The following is a 22,628-nucleotide window of genomic DNA, read 5'->3' as shown; positions in this document are numbered from 1 at the left end:
TTTCAGCAATTTTATCACTTGTTTCTTCAGGTAAAGTTGAATTTAAAATAATAGAAAAGTTACAAAGGAAAGAATAGAAAATAGGATGGAAAAATTGATTTTAAAAAGACAAACACTAGATTGGTTGTCACATGAGATTATACCTTAGTACGTGGCACCTCATAACTTGGTTCATTACAGTTAAAGAAATTAAAGACAGCATCCCTAATTATTTGACTGAGAACATTTTGGGCAATTGTTTTCTTTCTATTCCACAGTGTAAAGAACATAGACCTTTATAACTTAGCATTTAGCAATAAAGGCAAACAGAACAGTTTTTATATTTTTCTTATATTCTGTGTATAAAATATTATGTGTTTCATCCAATCTAGTTTATTTTCCCAATTTTCTTCCCACCCTTCCTAAATACATGCAGGCAGAGCAAATATATTACGTCTGTGTACTGACTTTTTCAAAAAAAAAAATTAGCAAAGCACAGCACACTGGGAATATTGCTTCTCCCATCTCCTCTAAAGCAAATATTAGGAACCAAGCAAAAGACAGCTCACTAAAACCAGATAAAATTCTTTAAACATGCTTTAGTACTCAATGCACAATGAATTTCTGCCCTCTGCCCCTATCTTTTTCACAAATAACAGATGAGGTATGGGCTCTGCAAGCCTTCAATTATTCTAATGAATTCAGGCTAGCTCACTGTATTCCTCCTTTCCAAAGTCAATATAAAAATAAAACTAGTTTCTCTTGCAGAAGTACACATTACTTTTGGTATATTATTTATGCATATATAATATTTGAAAACAGTATAATCTGTCATCCTGCCCTTTAGGTCTTTGTCTATTACCAATGCTCCACAGATGAAAAATAATCAACTCTTAACCTTAAGCAATATATAAATTTCCCTTGTGTCCAATCTTCCTTACTTTTGCATCAATAATAGCACACAGTAACCATCAGGAAATGATAATTTGAACTTAGGTCTTTACTGCTGGGCTTTTGAGAGGTGACAATTACACTGTATTACATTTCAGGCTTGGCTCAGTCATAGCACACAGCCAGCAAGTCAAGGGTTCAAACTCCACTCGAGTCTCCAGCACATATTAGAAGACATGCACTTCACTGCAGCACCTTAGTAATGAGGGAGTGCTTCACTCTGGAAAGTACTGTCTTTCAGGTCTTGCTGAACATGTGCCCTTTCAGTTGGGCATCAAGGATCCCATGGCATGATTCAAAAAAAGCAGGGAACTTCTCCATGTTGAGCCTTGTGTGTTTGTTGACTCCCTACATTACAATCGTGACCACAACTTTAAAGTACTTAATTTGCTGTGAAGTACTTTGGGATGGCTGATATTGTGAACGTAGTGAATTACATAGATATTCGTCTGGCAACTCCTTTCTCCTGATCTGTTAGTCACATGATAGCCACAACAACAACAATTAAAAGTTACGAGGACCTGAGCAGAGCACATACCTCTACTGGGAAGCTTTGGGAACCACAGGACTAAAGTCCCTTTTCCTCCATTTATTGTAAAATGCTTTGGTATATTCTGAGGTTCTGAAAGGCAATATCTTTCATTCTAAATGTAATTTATTTCCCATTGAATAGTCATCTAAAAATTAAGAAGTGAAGTTAAATTTAGAAAGTGAACTGTTAGTCTAGATTATATGCTCAAATCTCTGAACTGGGATTTGAAGTCCTTACCTTTTGGCTCAGGCAAGAAAGCCAAGGTTGGCATTGTTCCTTGAAAATTTGGTGCCTCTCAAAGCTTTTAATTCAAATTTCTGATTGATTTCACACACAATGGATGCTGACCTAATGTTTAAATCAAACTTAACCTGGTTCACATAGGCAAGAGTAAACGTCTCCATTGTCTAAACTTAACTTTCCAGTAAAGGCGAATTAATGTGGCAAAAATTGAGGGTTGACTATTTCTATGTCAAGGAGCAGCCACTTCAAAAACAACCAGTTACGTTCAAGTCCACATATGGAACGGGCAAGTAATATTTCCACAGCAGGAATTTCCAACTGATAGTCTTTTTTATCACACTACATACACCAGATTTCTGAAGCAAACTGCAAATACTGGAAATATGCAATTAAATGCAGAGCCAAGAAGAGAGGATACTGTTCCTGAAGCTTGCACTGAGACAGGATAGTCGGCCAGAGACTGAAATTAGAATGAGAATGGGATGGAGAGTTAGGTGGAGAGTCACAGGTGGGCACAGTAAACAAAAGATACAGTGTACTAGTTTGGAGGCAATACACATTGTTGTTTCGACTAAGAATGTGTGGATTGCCCAGTTATGTTTCTTATTCCTTTATTTTCAACCCATTAAAGATACTACCTTTCTGTGGCTCTTCAAGGGTGTATCCTGGCTTGGGTTTCAAAAGTTATCTTCAGCCAATTGCCACAAATTTAGATTTTTTTCAAATTTATTCATTCGTGGGATGTGGGTGTAGCTGTCTAGGCCAGCATTTATTGCCCACCCCTAAATGTCCTTGAGAAGATGTTGTTGAGCGGCTGCTTTGAACCGTAGAGTTATAGAGATCTACAACACAGAAAAAGGCCCTTTAGCCCATCGAGTCTGCACCGGTCAAATAAGTACCTAAATATTCTAATCCCATTTTCTGGCATTAGGCCCATAGCCTTGTATGCCATGGCATCGCATGTGCACATCCAAATACTTCTTAAATGTTATGAGGGATTCTACCTCTGCCTCCCTTTCATGCAGTGAGTTCCAGATTCTCACAACCCTCTGGGTAAAAAAAATTCTTCCTCACACCCCCTCTAAATCTCCTGCCCCTTACTTTAAATCTATGCCCCCTGGTTATTGATCCCTCCACCAAGGGGAAAAGTTCCTTCCTGTCCACCCTATCTATGCCCCTCATAATTTTATACACCTCAGTCATGACCCCCCTCAATCTCCTCTGCTCCAGGGAGAATAACCCCAGTCTATCCAATCTGTCCTCACAACTAAAACTCTCCAGCCCAGGCAACATCCTGGTAAATCTCCTCTGCACTCTTTCTGGTGCAATCATATCCTTCCTATAATGCGGATTCCAGAATTGCTGTTATATTCTATGCCTTGGCTAATAAAGGCAAGTATCCCATATGCCTTAATCACCTTATATACCAGTCCCGCTACCTTAATGAACTGGTGATCGTTGGTACTTCCCAGGGTCCTACCATTCATCTTGTACTCCCTTGCCTTGTTTGTCCTGCCCAAGTGCATCACCTCACACTTATCCAGATTAAATTCCATTTGCCACTGATCAGCCCGTGTATATCCTCCTGTAATCTAAGGCTATCCTCATTATTTACCACTCCACCAATTTTCGTGTCATCCGCGAACTTACTGATCAACCCTCCGACATTCAAGTCTAAATTGTTTATATATACCACAAACAGCAAGGAACCTGACACTGATCCCCATGGAACCCCATTGGACACAGGCATCCAGTCACAAAAACACCCCTCGACCATCACCACCTGCTTGTTGCCACTCAGCCAATTCTGGATCCAATTTAGCAAATTGCCTTGGATCCCATGGGGTCTTACCTTCGTTATCAGTGTCCCAAGCGGGACCTTATCAAAATCCTTGCTGAAGACCAAGTAGACTACACCAAATGCGATGCCCTCATCGACACACCTGGTCACCTCTTCGAAAAATTCAATTAAATTGGTCAGGCATGACCTCCCCTTAACAAAACCATGCTGACTGTCCTTGATTAATCCCTGCCTCTCCAAGTGTAGATTAATTCAGTCCCTCAGAATTGCTTCCAATAGTTTCCCCACCACTGAGGTTAGACTGAATGGCCTGCAGTTCCCTTGTTTACCCCTTCCTCCCTTCTTGAATAACGGTACCGCATTGGCTGTCTTCCAGTCCTCTGGGACCTCTCCTGTGGCCAGCGAGGTATTGACAATTATTGTCAGCGCACCTGCTATCTCCTCCCTTGCCTCACTCAACAGCCTGGGATACATTCATCCGGGCCTCGAGATTTAACTACTTTTAAGCCTGCCAGACAACTGAGAACCTCCTCCCTTTCTATGCTAATTTATTTAATTATATCACAGTCCTTCTGCCTGATTTCCATACCCACATCACCCCTCTCACTTGTGAACATTGACGCAAAGTATTCATTTAGAACCCTACCTATGTCTTCCGGCTCCATACACAAATTACCACTATGGTCCTTAATGGGCCCTACTCTTTCCCTAGTTATCCTTTTACTCTTAAAGTACTTGTAAAATAACTTCGGATTTTCCTTTGTTTTACCTGCCAATGTTTTTTTATGCTCCTTTTTGCTCTCTTAATTTCCTTTTTAAGATCCCCCCCTACACATTCTATACTCCCCTAGGATTTCCGCTGTTTTGAGCCCTTGGTACCTGCCGTAAGCCTTGCTTTTTCTCTTTATCCAATCCTGTATATCCCTCGACATCCAGGGCTCCCTGGATTTGTTGGTCCCACCCTTTGTCTTTACTGGAATATGTTGGTCCTGTACGCTCCCTATTTCCTTCTTGAATGAATCCCACTGCTCTGACGCAGACTTACCTAAAAGTAGCTGCTCCCAGTCCACTCTGGCCAAATCATATCTGATCTTTTTAAAATCAGCCTTCCCCCAATTTAGAATTCTGATTTATGGCCCATCCTTGTCCTTTTCCATAACAACCTTGAATCTAACGGAACTATGCTTACTATCTGCAAAATGCACCCCCACTGATACCTCTACCACTTGTCTGGCTTCGCTCCTTAAAATTAGTCCAGGACCGCCCCCTCTCTTGTAGGACTTTCTACAACTTGCTTAAAAAGCTCTCCTGGATGCATTTTAAGAATCCCACTCCCTTTAAACCTATCACACTATGACAAACCCAGTTAATGTTGGGGCATTTGAAATCCCCCACTATTACTACCCTATTATTTTTACACTTCTCTGAAATTTGCCTACATATCTGATCTTCTAGTTCTCTCTGACTGTTTGGGGGCCTATAGTACACTCCCAGCAATGTGATTGCTCCTTTTTTGTTTTTAAGTTCTACCCATATGGCTTCATTTGAGGAGCCTTCTAAGATGTCATCCCTCCTTACTTCCATAATTGATTCATTGATCAATATTGCGATACCCCCTCCTCTTTTACCTCTTTTCCTGTCTTGCCTGAAGACCCTATATCCTGGAACGTTGAGCTGCCAATCCAGCCCTTCTCTCAACCATGTCTTTGTGACAGCAATGGCATCATACTTCCATGTGTTACTTTGTGCCCTCAACTCATCTGCCTTATTCATCAGACTCCTTGCATTAAAATAAATACCATCCAACTTTGCCAAACTCCCTTGCGCCTTAACTGGCCCATAATTTCTATGCCTTTCAGACTCACTTGCTCTCTCTTCTGATTTTGACTGTGCATCTCCACCTGCTGAACCTCCTCTCAGGATCCCATCCTCCTGCCAAGTTAGCTTTAACCCTGCCTAACAGCACTACCAAACCTCCCTGCAAGGATGTTGGTCCCATTCCAGTTCAGGTGCAACACCTCTGCCTTGTACAGGTCCCACCACCCCCAGAAACGGTCCCAATGTCCCAAAAATCTAAAGCCCTCCCTCCTGCACCACCTCTCCAGCCATGCATTCATCTGGACTAACCTCCTATTTCTATACTCACTAGCATGAGGCACTGGAAGTAACCCAAAGATTACTACCTTTGAGGTCCTGTTTTTTAATCTGTTTCCTAGCTTCCTAAATTCTTCTTGCAGGACCTCACCCCTCTTTCTACCTATGTCCTTGGTACCAATATGTACCACAATCCCTGTCTGTTTGCCCTCCCCCTTTAGAATGTCCTACAGCTGCCCAGTGACATCCTTGACCCTGGCTCCAGGGAGGCAACACGTCATCCTGGAGTGCGTCTACAGTCGCAGAAACACCTGTCTGTTCCCATTACTCTGAGTCTCCTACCACTATTGCGCTTCCCCTCTTTTTCCTCCCCCCACCCCGTACAGCTGAGCCACTCACAGTGCCATGAGCGTGGCTGCATTCACCAGAGGAACTGTCACACTCACCATTTTCCAATGCAGAAAAACAGTTCTCGAGCAAGATGCACCCTGGGAATTTCCTGACGCCCCCCCACCACCCCCCCACCCCCTGCCTGGCACCTTCTGGCTGATGGTCACCCATCCCCACTCTGCACTTCTGTAAGCTGTGGGGTGACCACGTCTAAAAACGTGCTATCCACGAAACTCTCAGCCTCGTGGATGCACCTCAGTGCCTCCAGCTGCTGCTCAAGCTCCGAAACTCAGAGTTTAAGTAGCTGCAGCTGGTGGCACTTCCTGCAACGTGGTTGGTCAGAGCGCAAGGAATGTCTAGGACTTCCCACATGTTGCAGGCTTTACATAACACGGGACTGAGCTGCTCTACCATACCTCTAGTTGGGAAAAAAAACCCTTTAAGTTGAATACAGTTTAAAAAAAAAAGCAAAATTACTTGTATATTTTAAATAAAATCTAGAACTCTCGCCTTTCCTTAGCTTAATCTATTTTAAACTGGAGAAAAACACTTACCCACTACTCACCAATCAGCTCTCACCTTTGTGTTGAAGTCACTTTTTGAAGCTTCCCTGTATTTGCGCTGGTTCTGATCTCCACTCCATGTGGTGTAGGTGAAGTCCCAATATTTTGACTCAGCAACAGTGATATCGTTCCAAGTCTCCGGATGATGTGTGGCTTGGGGAACTTGCAGATGGTGATCTTCCCATGGATCTGCTGCTCTTGTCCTTCTAGGTGGTAGATGTCATGAGTTGGGAAGGTGCTGTGGAAGGAAACTTGATGAGTTGCTGCAGTGCATCTTGTAGATGGCACACACCGCTGCCACTTTGCATCAGTGATGGAGGAACTGAATGTGTAAGGTGGTGGATGGGTTGCCAGTCAAGCGGGCTGCTTTAGCCTGGATGGTTTTGAGCTTCCTGAATGTTGGGACTGCACTCATCCAGGTGAGTGGAGGGTATTCAATCGCATTCCTGACTTGTAGATGGTGAACAGGCTCTTGGGAGTCAGGAGATGAATTATTCGCCACAGAATTCCCAGCCCCTGACCTGCTCTTGTAGCCACAGTAATTGTATGGCTAGTCGAGTTCAGTTTCTGGTCAATGGTAATTCCCAGGATGTTGATAGATCCAACGAATGCTCGATGCATCAACAAATTGCATTTATGTAGTGCCTTTAAAGCAGAAGGCATCCCAAAGCATCTCAGAGACATAATGAAAAAGCAAGCTGAACTAAAGGAGAGATTAGAAGAGAGGAGCAAAAGTTCGAGACGAAAACTTAGGGAAGGAATTCCAGAGCATACCTCGTAGTTTATTTTTCAAATCCACTGGTTTGTATTATTCAAATTTTTGGGGCTTGGATGTTTAGAAAGTGCTTTGCTTAATGCTGCTGCCTCATTAGGTGTATCTTAAATCAGAATACGAAAACCAGTTATTGGCTGAAGCTTGAAGTGTATGAAAATTTAAGGAGAAGGTGAATTTAATTTTGTGTGGCCAACGAAGCTCTGTAGCATACGCCTTTGTGGTCAAGGGAAGAAGAAAGCTTGGGCATTGCTGTTGTTTATGCCCACAATGCTATAATTTCAGGTCACCCAGCGTGCACAAGTGGTGCATTATAGGGAGTTCTGAATATCACAAACAAGTTTGAAGAAACAGCTGCTTTGGTCGTGTCAATTTCATCTTTCGACTAAAGCAGCTAATAATGTCTTAGCTGAGGCATTGACCGAGCCTCACTAACCCTTCCTTACAAACTGTTCCTGCTGATGATCATACTCTATGGAAAAAAAAAGTACTTTGAAATTCCTACATTAAAGATATTGATAAATGCAAGTTATTGTCTGTTCTAAGCTTGCCTTTCAGAGTCTCGAACTTGAGCCGCCTTGTCTTGGCTTATCTGACAATATTTTACTTTCCTTATCTTTATGCCTCTGAGGTAGCTAGCATTTGCTTATCTACTTCTTAACAATTTATATTTTCTATTCCAGTTGCTTTCTTCTACACCACCTGGGTGTTTCCTTAAATTATGGCCCTCCAGAGATGTTGACAGCGGTATAACTGTGGGCTGACTAGGACACTGTACAACTTCAACATAACTTCTGGGAGAATTGAGCTCAGTTGATTTAGAAATATTGCATGCTTCCTTGAGTCATTTTGCAGCCCTCTACTTGGCAAGTTTTATCTTGCCCATAAAATGCACATGCCTCCTATTTTTACATGAATTTCTCATTATGGCAAATGACTGTAGGGGAGAATTTTCTCCCCATCAGGTGAGCTGGTCAGGAGCAGGAGCAGGCGGGGACGGGCATGGAGTCAATCACTGCCCGCCGCCATTTTACGTGGGTGGGCTGATTAAGGCCTGCCCAGTGTGACACGTGCCCGGTAACACTCAGCATTATCTGTGCGGCGGGATGAGGAGGAGAGAGAGTCGGGGCCTGAGTGCAAAAGAGCGCAGAGCTCTCCGAGGCACAGAGCTGCCTCAGGGAAATGAACTTCATTTTTAAAGTTTAAAATAAAGAAAGTTGAAAATCATTTACATGTCCCCTCATTGTGACATGATTAGGGATATGTTCATGAAACTTATAAAAAAAATTTATTAATTTAGTAAACCCTTCATGAAGCCTCATCCTGCCCTTGGATGAGGTTTCATGAAAAATGCGAAGGCCGCCTGGGCTCTTTGCCTGCCTGCCAACCTTAAGGTTGGATGGGCAGCCCTGTCAATTGGTTTAATTGTTTTATTAATGGCCTTAACAGGCCTTTGACAGTTCAGCGGGTGCGCAGCCGGCTCCGGTGCGTGCCTGCCGAATGAGAGATTGGAATGACGTGCGGTGACGTTGGGCCGCATGCCGATTTAACCATGTGTCATTTTACGCGTTGCCCCGCACACCGAACAGAAGATTCTGCCCATAGCATTTTGTTCTCTTATTGGAACTGTCTTTTGGTTTCTGTGGGAGAAACTCCAAATGTACCTGTAAGTGCTTTAGGATTCAATCATTGTGGTAAATTCTTCAAAGTTTTATTTTTGATTGGCAATTGCTGTGAGGAAGATGATACAGGATACACTCTAGGGACTGAAACCGTGCCAGATTTTGTATTTCCTTGGATTTTGGATAGTAAAATCTGGTAGCCTACGCTAGGACAAAGTCAATGAATAAGAAATAAATGAAATAAGGTATGAAAAAGAATAAATAATAATGTCAACTTGTTTCTCGGGAACTAGACTGGCTTGCAACTGTAATCAAGGTGGCGAAGCCAATAATTAGTGTGGCGCACCACTGAGACCTACTGTCTACTGAATTGTCCTGGTATTTCATTTAACTGAATATCAAAATTCTCCGGCATTTGAATAGCCAGATTTTGGTTGTCCAGCTTGTGGAAGATCGATAAACGAGCTGGTGATTTTCCATTATAGTCCATGTCAGATTCACAGAATCACAGAGTCTCTCAGTGTAGAAAAGGCCCTTCGGCCCATCGAGTCTGCATCGACACGTGAGAAACACCTGACCTACCTACCTAATCCCATTTACCAGCACTTGGCCCATAGCCTTGAATGATATGACATGCTAAGTGCTTATCCAGGTACTTTTTAAAGAATGTGAGGCAACCCACCTCCACCACCCTCCCAGGCATTGCATTCCAGACCATCACCACCGTCTGGGTTAAAAAAAAAGTTTTTCCACTCATCCCCTCCCAAACCTCCAGCCCCTCACCTTGAACTTATGCCCCCTTGTGACTGGCCCTTCAACTAAGGGGAATAGCTGCTCCCTATCCACCATGTCCATGCCTCTCATAATCTTGTACACCTCGATTAGGTCGCCCCTCAGTCTTCTCTGCTCCAATGAAAACAACCCAAGTCTATCCAACCTCTCTTCATAACTTAAATGTTTCATCCCAGGCAACATCCTGGTGAATCTCCTCTGCACTCCCTCCAGTGCAATCACATCCTTCCTAAAATGTGGCAACCAGAACTGCACACTGTACTCCAGCTGTGGCCTCACCAAGGTTCCATACAAGTCCAACATGACCTCCCTCTTTTTGTAATCTGTGCCTTGATTGATAAAGGCAAGTGTCCCATATGCCTTTTTCACCACCCCACTAACATGCCGCCCCCCCCCCCCCCCCCCCCCCCCCCCCCCCACCCCACCCCCCCCCCCACCTTCTGAGAACTATGGACAAACACGCCAAGGTCCCCTTGTTCCTCAGAACTTCCTAGTGTCATGCCGTTCATTAAATACTTCCCTGTCAAATTACTCCTTCCAAAGTGTTTCACCTCACACATTCCGGGGTTAAATTCCATCTGCCACTTATCTGCCCATTTGACCATCCCATCTATATCTTCTTGTAGCCCAAGACATTCAACCTCACTACTAACCGCCCGGCCAATCTTTGTGTCATCTGCAAACTTACTAATCCTACCCCCCACATAGTCATCTATGTCATTTATATAATTGACAAATAATAGGGGACCAAGCACAGATCCCTGTGGTATGCCCCTGGACATTGGCTTCCAGTCACTTAAGCATCCTTCTGTCCCTATAGCAAAAACCTGGTTTGGTTCCTCAAGTAGATAGGTAAAGGCCAGCCTGGATTCTCTGCTTGTTGATGGATCTTAGGCAAGGTCATGTTCCTTTGTTGGTCTTGATCTTTTCTTTTTCCCCCCTGCTTCTTAAATAAATGTGTCTTGTTAAATGCCCTTTATCAAAAGCCTAGTTTCATTCACGTGACCAGAGTATTTGTTTTTCATTGTTCTCACAAATGGTTTCTGACGACTTGGCTATTGATACACAACAGCATACGAATCTCAGCCATTTACTTATCCTTGTGATAGAATAGTTTGTTTTAATTGGCCATTCTTTGGGATTCCATTCCAAAACCGAGAAGTCTGCAAGCCCATTGTCAACTAATTTCTTTAATAATTTGGATAATCCACAGGGAAAGGTCTGTTGCATTTTAATGCCATCTTCATGAGATATCCTGTTTACATTTTAATGTCTTGTCCAGACACGAAAGCCAGGGCAAAAGCAAAATACTGTGGATGCTGGAAATCTGAAATAAAAAGAAACTGCTGGAAAAACTCAGCAGGTCTGGCAGCATCTGTGGAAAGAGAAGCAGAGTTAACATTTCAAGTCAAAATGAGGAAGAGTCGTACGGATTTGAGACGTTAAATCTGCTTTTCTCTGCACAAATGCTGCCAGACCTGCTGAGTTTTTCCAGCATTTTCTGTTTTTATTATGAAAGCTAGGGCCTCATGTAGTTTCAAGTATATTGACTGGAGAAAAAGGTCACCCAACCTCACTCCATTTTGCAGTATATCCATTCTCCATTTTGTTTTTAAAAATAAAAGTATTCATTTTGAATTTATACTTCATAAATCCATGAGTCCATATTGCATGAGTGTGACACTGAACAAAGTAATTTCACAATATGGTTGCCATTTAAAATGAATTTTAGTAGATGTTTGATGTAATCAGAACAAGTGTCTTGTGGGTATAAAAACACAGTACAGAACTGTAGAAAAATATTTTTTTGATGTACAGATTTATTGATATTTTCAACTACTTGTAAGGGATAAAGTCTTAAGTCTATAACTATATGCAGTAAGGATTATACAGTTTTGAAGTTGACCTGATGTAGTTAGATTGGACTTTCACCACTCAGAACTGGTTGCAAATTCAACTGAAAATGGTAGAATAAAAGTCTTCCTATGCTTGGATTAAGGTCCCTATGTGAAATAAGTTGGGGCAGTCTCGATCCTGTTCCTACTGGAAATGGGCCTACAGCTCAGAATTGGTCCCAATTTGGCAATAATTGTTCATCTTACTGGAGCTATAAGCCTTGGGAAACTTAAGAAAATAGATTCATAAAAGCATATGGCAGGAAAGTGATAGGATAGTAGTCATGCAGTGTTAGGTTAACATGTGATATATGATTGCTGTGCCATCAAAAATCCCCTAGTAATAATTCCTGAGCAGAAACAAAGATGTTTTGCTATATTGTTTGAAGACATATGTAATTATTTGGGTGTTTTGCTTATTACCTTGGTTGGTTTAATATGAAATGAACCTTAACTTTTGCATAAATTCATGTTTCAACTTGCTGTTTAGAACCATTTGCCTTTTGCTAACTTAGGAAGTTTGGATAGCTTCAAATAAATTGTAGAACTGAAGTAGATTTTGCTGTTTTTCCTAATCTTTCATGACCACATGCTGTAACCTTAGAAGATTTAGACTTCCTTAATAAGGAAGTTAAGTTAACCAGTCAAACTTCTGGGGTAATTTATATTTAAATAAACCATTTTTGAACAATAAAAGGAACCCATCTTCAAAGTGAGCAATAGATCCCAAGGAGGGAAAATGTATCTGCTGCAGTAAAGTGCCTTTTTCCAAAAAGATGGTTTTGTGTGCACTAAAGTGGGTGTTTTTGGCAAAGTGACTAACCTTGAACATCAAACCATATACCATTACTTGCATGCCCAATTATTTACCCCCTGCTTTTTCAACCACCTAACTTATTCTTGCATGTTATTTTTTTCTTCAGTCTCTAACCCTGGCAGCGTATTCTACAATCTTCCACCCCTCTGTAAAACATTTCTACAGCTCTCTACACTAAATCTCTTAATTTAATCCGGTATCTGTGTCGTCCCATGCTAGGCCCCTCAAAACTAGAAACAGTCTGCTTTTGAAAGTCCCATCCTTTCATAATGTTACCCACCTATCAGATAACTCAGTAATCTCTTCTGTTCTAAGAAAACAGCCATAATTCTTATATTTTTTTCTCACATTTGTATTTTCCACATTTGTATGTACCAAGCAGCATCCTAGTGGATCTGTGCTGTACCATTGCATCAACATTCTTCTCATAGTGTGGAGCCCAAATTGCACACAGTAATACAACTTGTGGATCATTTTGTGTTTTGTATAGATTCATCATTACATCTGAAGTTTTCGAGTCTTGTCAAAGAAAAGAATCTTATTAGCTTTGTAATCACGAGATTCATTTGATACAGTTGCTTTCATTGGGTTTTATAAATAAGCTCCTGGAGGGCATGAAGGGAGAAATGAGCAATTGATGTGGGTTCAGGGAACCTAGACAAAGATTTGTTAAATGGAGAAGCAGTAGAGGCAACTAAATAATTGATCTCAGTCCCTGTCTATCCAGTCTTGGTGAATCACATGCAAATGGCTTCTCCCCCAGCTTCCACATTGCATTTGGTGTCCTTCAAGTATATCTTTGCCCACCACCCCCCCCCCCCCCCCCCATTTCTCATCTCATTTACAGGCTGCCCCTCGGTGACATCATCCAAGACCGCAACATGTACGCTGAAGACACCTCTTCTCTCTCAATCTGTCCCATCTCTAAATTGTCAGACTGCTTGTCCAACAACAAGTACTGTATGAGCAGTAATTTCCTCCAACAAATTTTGGGCAGTCTGAAACTCTTTGATCCCTGAAACAAACTCCATTCCATAGCCCATTATTTTTCCTGGCCACTACCTTGAGGCTGAACAGCACGTTCACAACCTTGGTGCCATATTTGACAATGAGATGAGCTTGCAGCCATAGTCACCAAGACCGCCCACTTCTACTTTGGTCTTCACCCCTATCCCAGCTGATCTGAGAAACCCTGATCTGTGCTGTTGTTACTCCTAAACTCTCTTGGCCGGCGTTCACATTAAACTTGTGCTCATTTGAAAATTTGCTGCTCATATGTTGACACATGTCATCGCCCTTCTGCTCACTGGCACATTGGCTCTCGGTCTGGGAATGTCTCAATTTTAAAATTTCCATCCTTGGTTTTATATCCCACATTGCCCTTAACTTTCCCTATTGATGCCATGGGATTTGTTAATACATTCCAGAGATAAGATGCATGGAATATTGGAGTGGCTCTCTCTTTATGGAGCTCAGCTGGAATTATAGTAGGCCAGAAAATGTGTTAGCACAACCCTTGTCTAAAAAGGTAGGGACTGGTAGTTTTGATTGTCAATATAATAAACAAATCCCAAGAGAGATAAGCCAAGTCTTTGACTTCCTTCCTGGTTTGAAAATAAACCAAAATCTTGAACTAGAGTTTTTGAAATAGAGGAAGAAAGTGCTCTCTCTCTCCTTTGTTAGAAAATCAGTTAGGAAATACTGAACTATAAAGTGAAGCAAGCCCTTTAACATGGCAGAGCTGGTGTAATAATTTTATATAATAATATAAAGTAATAATAAGAAATGGGAATGAGATTGAATTAACAACACAAAAACAAAAACAGAATTACCTGGAAAAACTCAGCAGGTCTGGCAGCATCGGCGGAGAAGAAAAGAGTTGACGTTTCGAGTCAACTGAATTATACTGATAGCTATATAATATATTCATCTATTTCACCCAAAATAAAACAATCTTCTCATTTATAGTTGACTTTGTCTTACAAGTGCTTCTCAATGTTCCTTCTGAGAGATGGGAGGAATGAATGGGATTGTGTGTGTGGTATCAGTGTGCAATAAATGCAAGAAGGATCTTATTGTTATGTACTCCCCACCCTGGTCATTACATATTGGGCAGTAAAGGCAAAGTAATGGTCACAGATGCACGTTTTGCTTATAGGAGAATCCACTTGGACTGAATCTAAGGTGCTATCTTGTACAGACCTGAGATTTGTAACACTAACTTTATTTAAAAATGCTTGTCCTGCAACTCTTGCCTGTAAAAAGAATCATCACATACTATCTCTTGCTGCAGTACCTCTGTGCTAGTTTAGAAAACCACTCCTGTAGCAAAAACACAGCAGGCCGTCATTGTTGCAAAATTGTCTTTTAAATTGTGTTTTTTAAAAAAATGCCCAAAAATGTAAGTTAATTAGGCTTAGAAATGACTTCCTCATCTTTTTCCTTCTCAATTTTCTTGCATTTTCTTTAGCCATATCCCCTTCCAGCATTGACTCATTGCCATGTTATGATTCCAAAGTGCTGGTTGCCCTTGGGCAACTACTTTTAAATGTGTTGTTTTCAAAAGGAGGAAAAGAAAGGACTTTCATTTTATACAGCATCTTTCTGTATTCAGGTAACACAATGTGCTTTACAGCCATTAAAGTGCTTTGAAGTGTAGTCACCGTAGTAATTTTGGGAATGCAGCCACCAGCGACATAGTAAAGTCCCACATTCAGCAATGAGTTAATGAGCAGATAATCCAATTTAATAATGTTGGTTGAGGAATAAGTATTCACCAGGACACTGGGCGAATTCTCGTGTAGTTCTTTGAATTTTCCCTTGGGGCTTTGACCTCATCCCAAGAAGGCAGACAGGGCATGCTTTAAAGTTTCACCTGGAGCATTGCACCTCTAACAGTACAGTAGTACTCCCTCATTACTGCCTGGAAGTTCAGCACAAATTATGTACTTGAGTTTTTGGAGTGGAACTTGAACCCACAATCTTCTGACTCAAAGGTGAGTGCAATGCATTGAGCCATGACTCCACAGCACAATAAATGTTGGCAGGCTATTTGACCACGTGGCATTACAGCCACGCCTAATTCTAACCTTATGTGATATCCACACACACTTGCACAGAAACTGTGTCTTTCTTTTTGTTTGTTCATGAGATGTTTTATTTGCTGACATGACCAGCATTTGTTGCCCATTCCTAATTTCCCTTGAGAAGATGGTGATGAGCCACTGCCTTGAACTGATGTAGTCCATGCCGTGTAGAAACATTCACTGTGCTGTTAGGGAAGGAGTTCCAGAATTTTGATCCAGTGACAGTGAAAGAACGGTGATTTATTTCCAAGTTAGAATGGTGTGTAGTATGAAGGGGAAATTGTAGTTGGTGGTGTTTCCATGCATCTGCTGACCTGTTTCCAGGCAGTACAGGTCATGAGTTTGGAAGGTGCAATCAAAGGAGGTTTTGTGTGTTGCTGCAGTAGATGGTATCTTGTAGATGGTACACACACTGCTGCCATTGTGCACAGCTTATGGAGGGAGTATTCCAGCAGATTCCTGACTTGTGATTTGTCATGGACTGGCTTTGGGGAGTCAGGAGGTGGGTGACCTGAGGTTGTAGCCACTATATATAATATATATATAATTTAAATGGCTGGTCCAGTTAAGTTTTTGGTCAGTGCTAAGCCCTGGGATGTTGATGATGTGGGATTCAGCAATGGTAAGGCTATTGAATGTGATGGGGAGATTCTCTTATTGGTTATGGTTATTGCCTGGCACTTGTGTGGCATGAATGTTACTTGCCACTGATCAACCCAAGCCAAGTCTTGCTGAATGGATGGCTTCAGCACCTGCATCATGAATGTTATTGAATACTATGCAAGTAACAGCGTACGTTCCCACTTCTGATCTTATGATGGAGGGAAGGTCATTGATGAAGAAGGTAAAGATGGTTAGGCCTAGGACATTGCTTTGAGGAATTCCTGCAGCAGTGTGCTGGGATTGAGATTATTGGTCTCTAACAATCACAACCATCTTCCTTTGTACTCAGCATGGCTCCAATCAGTGAAGAATATTACCTCTAATTCCCATTGACTTAATTTTGCTAGGGCTCATTGATGCTACACTGTCAAATGCTGCCTTGATGTCAAGGGCAGTCAATCTTACCTCAAGCCCCTCTAAACCAGTGGAGGTTACTGCTATTGCAATTCACCAGTAATTAGAAGTTGTAAGCAGCCTGGATAGGCTGGTGCGAGGGACCTATGGACAATGGAGTCCAACAAAGATGTTGAGAATTGTAGTGGTTTAGTGTATGCTTGATATTTTGGAAGTTAAAAATGAATTGCAACATGCTATGACTGAATGATGAGCAAAAGGTGGAGACAAGAATGTCCTGATGATGATCATGCCTGGATGAGAAAGAGAGAGAAGGTGACACAGTGCACCTTGTTGCCAGGATTTGGCATATTTAGGCAGGAAATCATCACCACTTGTTGCCAGTAGAAAGGCTTGCACTCTTTGTGTGATCCATTGCATTAACCTCAAAAAACTATTATTCATCTCTTAATGCATTTACCATCTGCTTTGCAAAACATAATTTGCAAATCTTGAGCACTAAGTGGGAAAGAACTGCATGAAAATGGTAGACAAACACCCAATCTGCCACAAATGTCTACATTTACAGATTGTCACTCCATTCTGTTCTGTTGATTTGCTGATCACTCTGCCCCACTTCTTTGTGCCTGAAATTCGTCACATGTGAACCTAACTATTTAGTCCTATGTGCTGCTACCTCAATTATCAACAGGCTGAGAGTTTGGGGTGGCTGGGGCTGGGCAAATCAAGGCCTCAAAGATTGAAGTGGCATTGTCTCAGTGATGTTGCTGTTTCAGGACTTGCTTATGGTGTCATGTCACTTGAGTATCCAAAAAATAAAAATGTTACTTTTAAATAGCACTTTTCATGGCCACCTGACATCTCAAGGTGCTTTACAGCCAAATAAATACTTTTTAAAGTATAGCCACGATTGTAATGTAGAAACCGCAGCAGCCAATATGCGCCCAGCAAGCTCCTACAAACAGAAATATGATAATGACCAGATAATTTTTTTGACATACTGATTGAGGGATAAATATTAACCTGGACACTAGGGATATCTCCCCTGCTCTTCTTCAAGATAGTGCTATGGGATCTTTTACATGCACCCAAGCAGACAGATAGACTGGCAAACCAAATTTCCAGTAATTGTGTGGACTGAATTCAGAGTAGTTTTGCTTCACTAAATTGTAGAGTGGAAAGCTGAGTTTATCAGTTCATAATATTTTGTCATGTCTAGTTGTGTTCTTCAGTGGCAAAACTTACCTTTAAGAGTGCTGCAGTAGTAAATGTAGTTGAAGCAAACGAAGCTGAGGTTGAAATGTAGTTGTAGTGGAACCTAATGTCACAATGCTGTTGCACAGAAAGCTATAATTTTCTCTTTTGTTGAGATTATTAACAGCATCCATTTTGTTTTTAAATATTCTGCACCTAGTCTTGTTTTCAATCATGTGCAATCATTTGGTCAAAATTTGTTGTGATGCTTTGGATAAATGAATTGTGAACCAATTAATGCAGTTTTTATTGATGGTAAAATGTATTTACATATCCTCTTCAGTGGTTCAATCACTTACGATAAAGCTATCTGTGAGGATTTAGGCAGCAGCTAATGTGGCAGCACTAAATGTGTATGTTCTTAGAAATATTTGCCATAACTAATTGGCAGAGAGTCTTGCGCAGACATAGACCATTTGGTCCTTTAGCCTGCTTTGCTATTTTATAATATCGTGGCTGATCGGACTGTGGTCTCATCTCCACTTTCCTGTTTGCCTGCCCCGTAACCTAATTGGACTTTACAAGAGAATTTGACTAGAAATTTCATAATGTAAATGGACTTCTAAGTGAGTGATTTTGGAGAAGATGAAAAATAAACATCTATAAGTAATACTTTATCTTCACATCATAAATAGTGGACCATTTGAAAAGAAGTTCCTATTCTATCAGTGAAACTATTATTTCATTACATTTATGAAACAATTGCTTTTAAAAAAGTGATATACATCATCTGCAATTGAGGTTAGCTACATAATGCCATGTAATGCAGTCTGAAAAAAACAGTTTCTTAGAAAAAATACAGCACGATTAGACACTTTCTAATGTGCTACCGTTGACTTTCCTGGTGATTTTTTTCATGCTGCTCACTTTGACCATTACATTTAGCTGCATGACTTGTACTGTAGATTTGATTGTTGCCAGTAACAAAGTGTGCTTGTGTTTTAGGCTGTTTATCATGCTTAAGGTATTACATTGCATATGCCAGATAGGGGCATTTTGTCAGAAATGCTTTGTCAATTTAAACCGGGACTGGTAATGAATGTTTAACCTATGTTTTACAACCTAAGTATTGCATTAGGTTCTGTTTCATCTTCCCCTTAAAGTAAAAAGAATGATGCATCCTGTATATGAAACAAAGTGGTTCCTTTATGTATGTCTTGGATGCTGAAAGAAAATTGCTCTTGGTTATTTAATGATCACACTGTCCTCTTGTCTTTGTGCTTTCTGGTGCTTTGCAGGAGTTCTGCTAGATTCCTTTGTCCAGTTCAATTTTATACTTACCTCACAGCAACTGTAATAAAGAGGCAAAGCAGCCCATCAAAAGAGATGGTTCTGGTTAGCCTCTGATGACAACCTGAATGCTTCTGGCTGCTGACTAGCTGAACTCCTCGGTTCCACAAGCAAAGTATGGGGAAGCAGTTGTCACCAGCCCATGTGGCCCTTAAACTAGCTTATATTTCACCCCTTTCCTATTTGTACTTAGTTCTGTTGAAGAGTCATGAGGACTCAAAACGTCAACTTTGCTCTTCTCTGCCGATGCAGCCAGACCTGCTGAGTTTTTCCAGGTAATTCTGTTTTTGTTTTGGATTTCCAGCATCCGCAGTGTTTTGTTTTTATATCCAAGTGGACTGTTGCTTCTTTGCAGCCCCCCATCCCCCAATAGAAACTTAGGAAAACAGCACAGTGATGTGTAATCCTTTGGTTTCTGCTTTTGCGAAAGGCTGTTGTGTTCAGCATGTCTTCAGGAAAATATTAACGGTTGCACCTGGCTGCTTCTTGGGCTTCTAACTTTGCTCACAGTACTATTTTGTTTATATTGGTGCTTATTCATGTCTGATTTGATTTTCTGGTAACTAACATTGCTGAGTTAGCTTCAAAGTTTACATTACTAAATCCCTTGCCTCAGCAGCAGACCTAGTTCTTTTGCTAAAAATTGGATTTAATGGTTTCAAAGATGGGAGCTAGCTGGATGCCATGGTCTGACCCAAATAAACACCAGTATGAAGGCAGTTTATAATACATATAGGAGAACTTTAAAATTTTGGTCTTGGCAAATTAAACAGTGGTCCAGGGAAATTAGTTGGTGGAAAAATTGTTTCAACTATTTAGTGATTGGGCTGTTTATTGGTTGCTTGTTTATAATTGCAAATATGGGCTGAATCATGCTCTTGTTTGCTGGTATAAATGTTGCAAATTAAGCTATTTGGAATGAAAAAAGTAAATACTCTTTCCCCCTTCAATTATCTAAATGTGAAATTCCTACCAGAATAGGCAATGTAGTGCTCTACAAGCTGGCATTTAGGATTGCTTTACCAACATGAGGGAGGAGAAATAAATGAGCATCCCACACCTAACCTGATTTAGTGAACTAATTTTGAAAGCATTTGTAATTTGACCTAACTTGAGTTAGGCTTTCTTTCACATATTGCAAAACGGTGCTGAAAAGTTGACTCATGGAGTGCTGCAGAGAGAAGCTGCAAGTGGTTTTGGGCGATTGTACAATGTTACTTTCCCAGCTGCATTTTGGAATGATGTAAAGGTGACCAGCTTTGAAAGTACAAACTCGAAACAAAGACCAACCTAATCCATATCTATCATTTTGCTACTGCAGTCATAGTTTTGTTCTTGTGACGCCCCACAGAATAAATGTAACACTTTTATCGGTCCTGCCAGTTAACTGAGATTCGTTAAATTTGCTTTTTCCTGTGCTGGTACAAGGAGTTCCACTGTGCTGTAGGAATGGACCACAAGGTCACAGGCTAAGTAGTTTGTAGTCACAAATGGAATCTGATTATCAATTCAGGGAAAGCAAGAATTAAAATCAGTTAACCATTGTGAATGTTTTCCTATCTGAATTACTAGGGAAAGTAGCTAAAAATTGATGTTCAACCTAAAGGATACTGTGCCACACAATTAAAATCTGAGCAACCCAATTAATGGTCATCTCAGTGTGAAAATGCACCACCTGGAACATCACACTCGTATAGATCTGAGAAATTCCAAGTTCACTTGCTAGTTGATACTGAGTTTGCTGACTTCAGCTGAATACTGGGTGTGTGGGCTACAAACGGTCTGATGCTTTTCTGAGACAGGGTGGAAGTAATGTTCCCGACTACTTTAGATAATTTGCACTACAATGTATACACATTAGCTGAGTACAGAATTCAGCTTGGCGGTGAGCTATTAGTCCCTTCTCCCATGATTAAGTAAGCTGTTGGCTGGGGCTGACATATTTAGATCAGGCACTTTGAGACAGAATGAACGACAGGGTGATTCATCACCTTGTAGAGGAGTGGCATAGATTGTACACTGAGTGTATTTACTTAAGAATTATAATGCATTAGCCATTTTAGAATTTTGTATTGACAGCTGCTAAACATAACTTTGTGTACACCACTCCTCCCCACCCTTCAACTTGCTTATTTTCACAAGAGAAAACCCTTTAACACTGACTTCTAAATAGGAATAGCTGTTTCTGGTTTGACTAACTGTATTTTTGTTTTATTTTTCAGTGGAAGTTACTGTGGAATATGATTATGAAGCTGTTCAAGAGGATGAACTCACACTAAAGGTTGGCGATCTCATTAGGAATGTAAGAAAACTTGAAGAAGAAGGGTGGTGTGAAGGAGAGTTAAATGGAAAGAGGGGGTTATTCCCTGATAATTTTGTCAAAGTGAGTAAGGAAAATAATGCTGGAGCAAATCTATTGTGCTTTTTTCTTAGTTAATGGAAAAGAATACGAGAGCATGAACATTTTTATACTTTGACTTTATCCAACAGTTTTAAGATCATGCTAATAATCAGCAAAATGTAAACAGTTAACCACTCGTATTGAGTTTGAAAGGGCAGAAGCTTTTCTTCAGTTTGTTTTTATGCTCATTTTGGTTATGATTATGTGTCAGCCAACAGCTTATGAAAACTCACTGTTTTATGAGCTATGTAATATGTTTGCAAGTTACAGCGATGGCATTGGATATTTTCTTTCAATTTACATTGTATTCCTGAATAATAGGTCTCAAAAATGTAATGTACATCTTGCCGTATTTTTGATTCTTCATACACCACTAATGTGGACTTGTGCATTGGTTGCATGGGGGATGATTGCAGGGTTGCAGAAGAAGATAAAAAGTTTCTTTTAAAATTGCTTTCTGATGCCATTTATTTAAAAAAGCCTTTGTGATCTCTCTTGTTCATTAACCCCAGCTCTGTTGAAAGAATATCCACTCAAGTTACATATTAGAACTGAGAAATTGGTATTGACAGACCACAGATGTGGAATCTGGACCTTCACTCATAATTTAGCTCAGAGCAAGATGGCCTGCCACATAGTTGGTAGCCCGCAGTGTTGAAGGGAGAAGAACCTGGTGTTCAGGGCTTAAAGCTTTACTGACCCAGTGGTTATTTGACAAATGGTATTTCTGACCTCTCTCTGCTTATTTACTCAGGTTGTTGGTGCATATGCTGTACTCTTTTAGATCACCTGAACACCCCTCCTTTACATGGCTAATTTCAATGGCAGAACTTTCTGGGTTTGTGGGATGAAGAAATATTTTCCATCCAAGGGGAAGTCCTGTTCAATTCCATCACAGTATCTTTACAGTACAGAAGGAGACTATTCAGCCCATCAAGTATGCACTGGCTCTCTGAAAGAACATTCCACCTAGTCCCACTCCCCTGCCTTATCCCCCTAACCTTGCAAATTCTCTCTTTTCAGGTAGCAATCCAATTTCCTTTAGAATACCTCGATCAAACTTCCCTCCACCACCCTTTCAGGAAGTTTCTTCCAGACCCCAACCATCTTGTGGGTGAAAAAGTTTTCC

At 40.9% G+C, this 22,628-nt stretch overlaps 1 protein-coding gene across 5 annotated transcripts in view; it reads left to right on the top strand.

The window, feature by feature from the left end:
• Nucleotides 1–22,628, top strand: part of LOC121278237 (CD2-associated protein) — a 237,126-nt gene that overhangs the window by 6,250 nt on the left and 208,248 nt on the right. For 3 of the 5 annotated variants that reach the window (XM_041188460.1, XM_041188459.1, XM_041188461.1), the window contains exon 2: nucleotides 21,321–21,481. In XM_041188460.1, coding sequence (XP_041044394.1) covers nucleotides 21,321–21,481 — 161 coding nt within the window. The remainder of the gene's footprint in view (nucleotides 1–21,320; nucleotides 21,482–22,628) is intronic. The other 2 variants (XM_041188462.1, XM_041188463.1) reach the window with 2 other exon arrangements.

The sequence above is a fragment of the Carcharodon carcharias genome, chromosome 5 (assembly GCF_017639515.1).
Source record: "Carcharodon carcharias isolate sCarCar2 chromosome 5, sCarCar2.pri, whole genome shotgun sequence".
In the NCBI taxonomy this organism is placed as follows: domain Eukaryota; kingdom Metazoa; phylum Chordata; class Chondrichthyes; order Lamniformes; family Lamnidae; genus Carcharodon; species Carcharodon carcharias.
The sequence above is the reverse complement of the archived record's forward strand: the minus strand, read 5'-3'. Positions and strand labels throughout refer to the sequence as shown.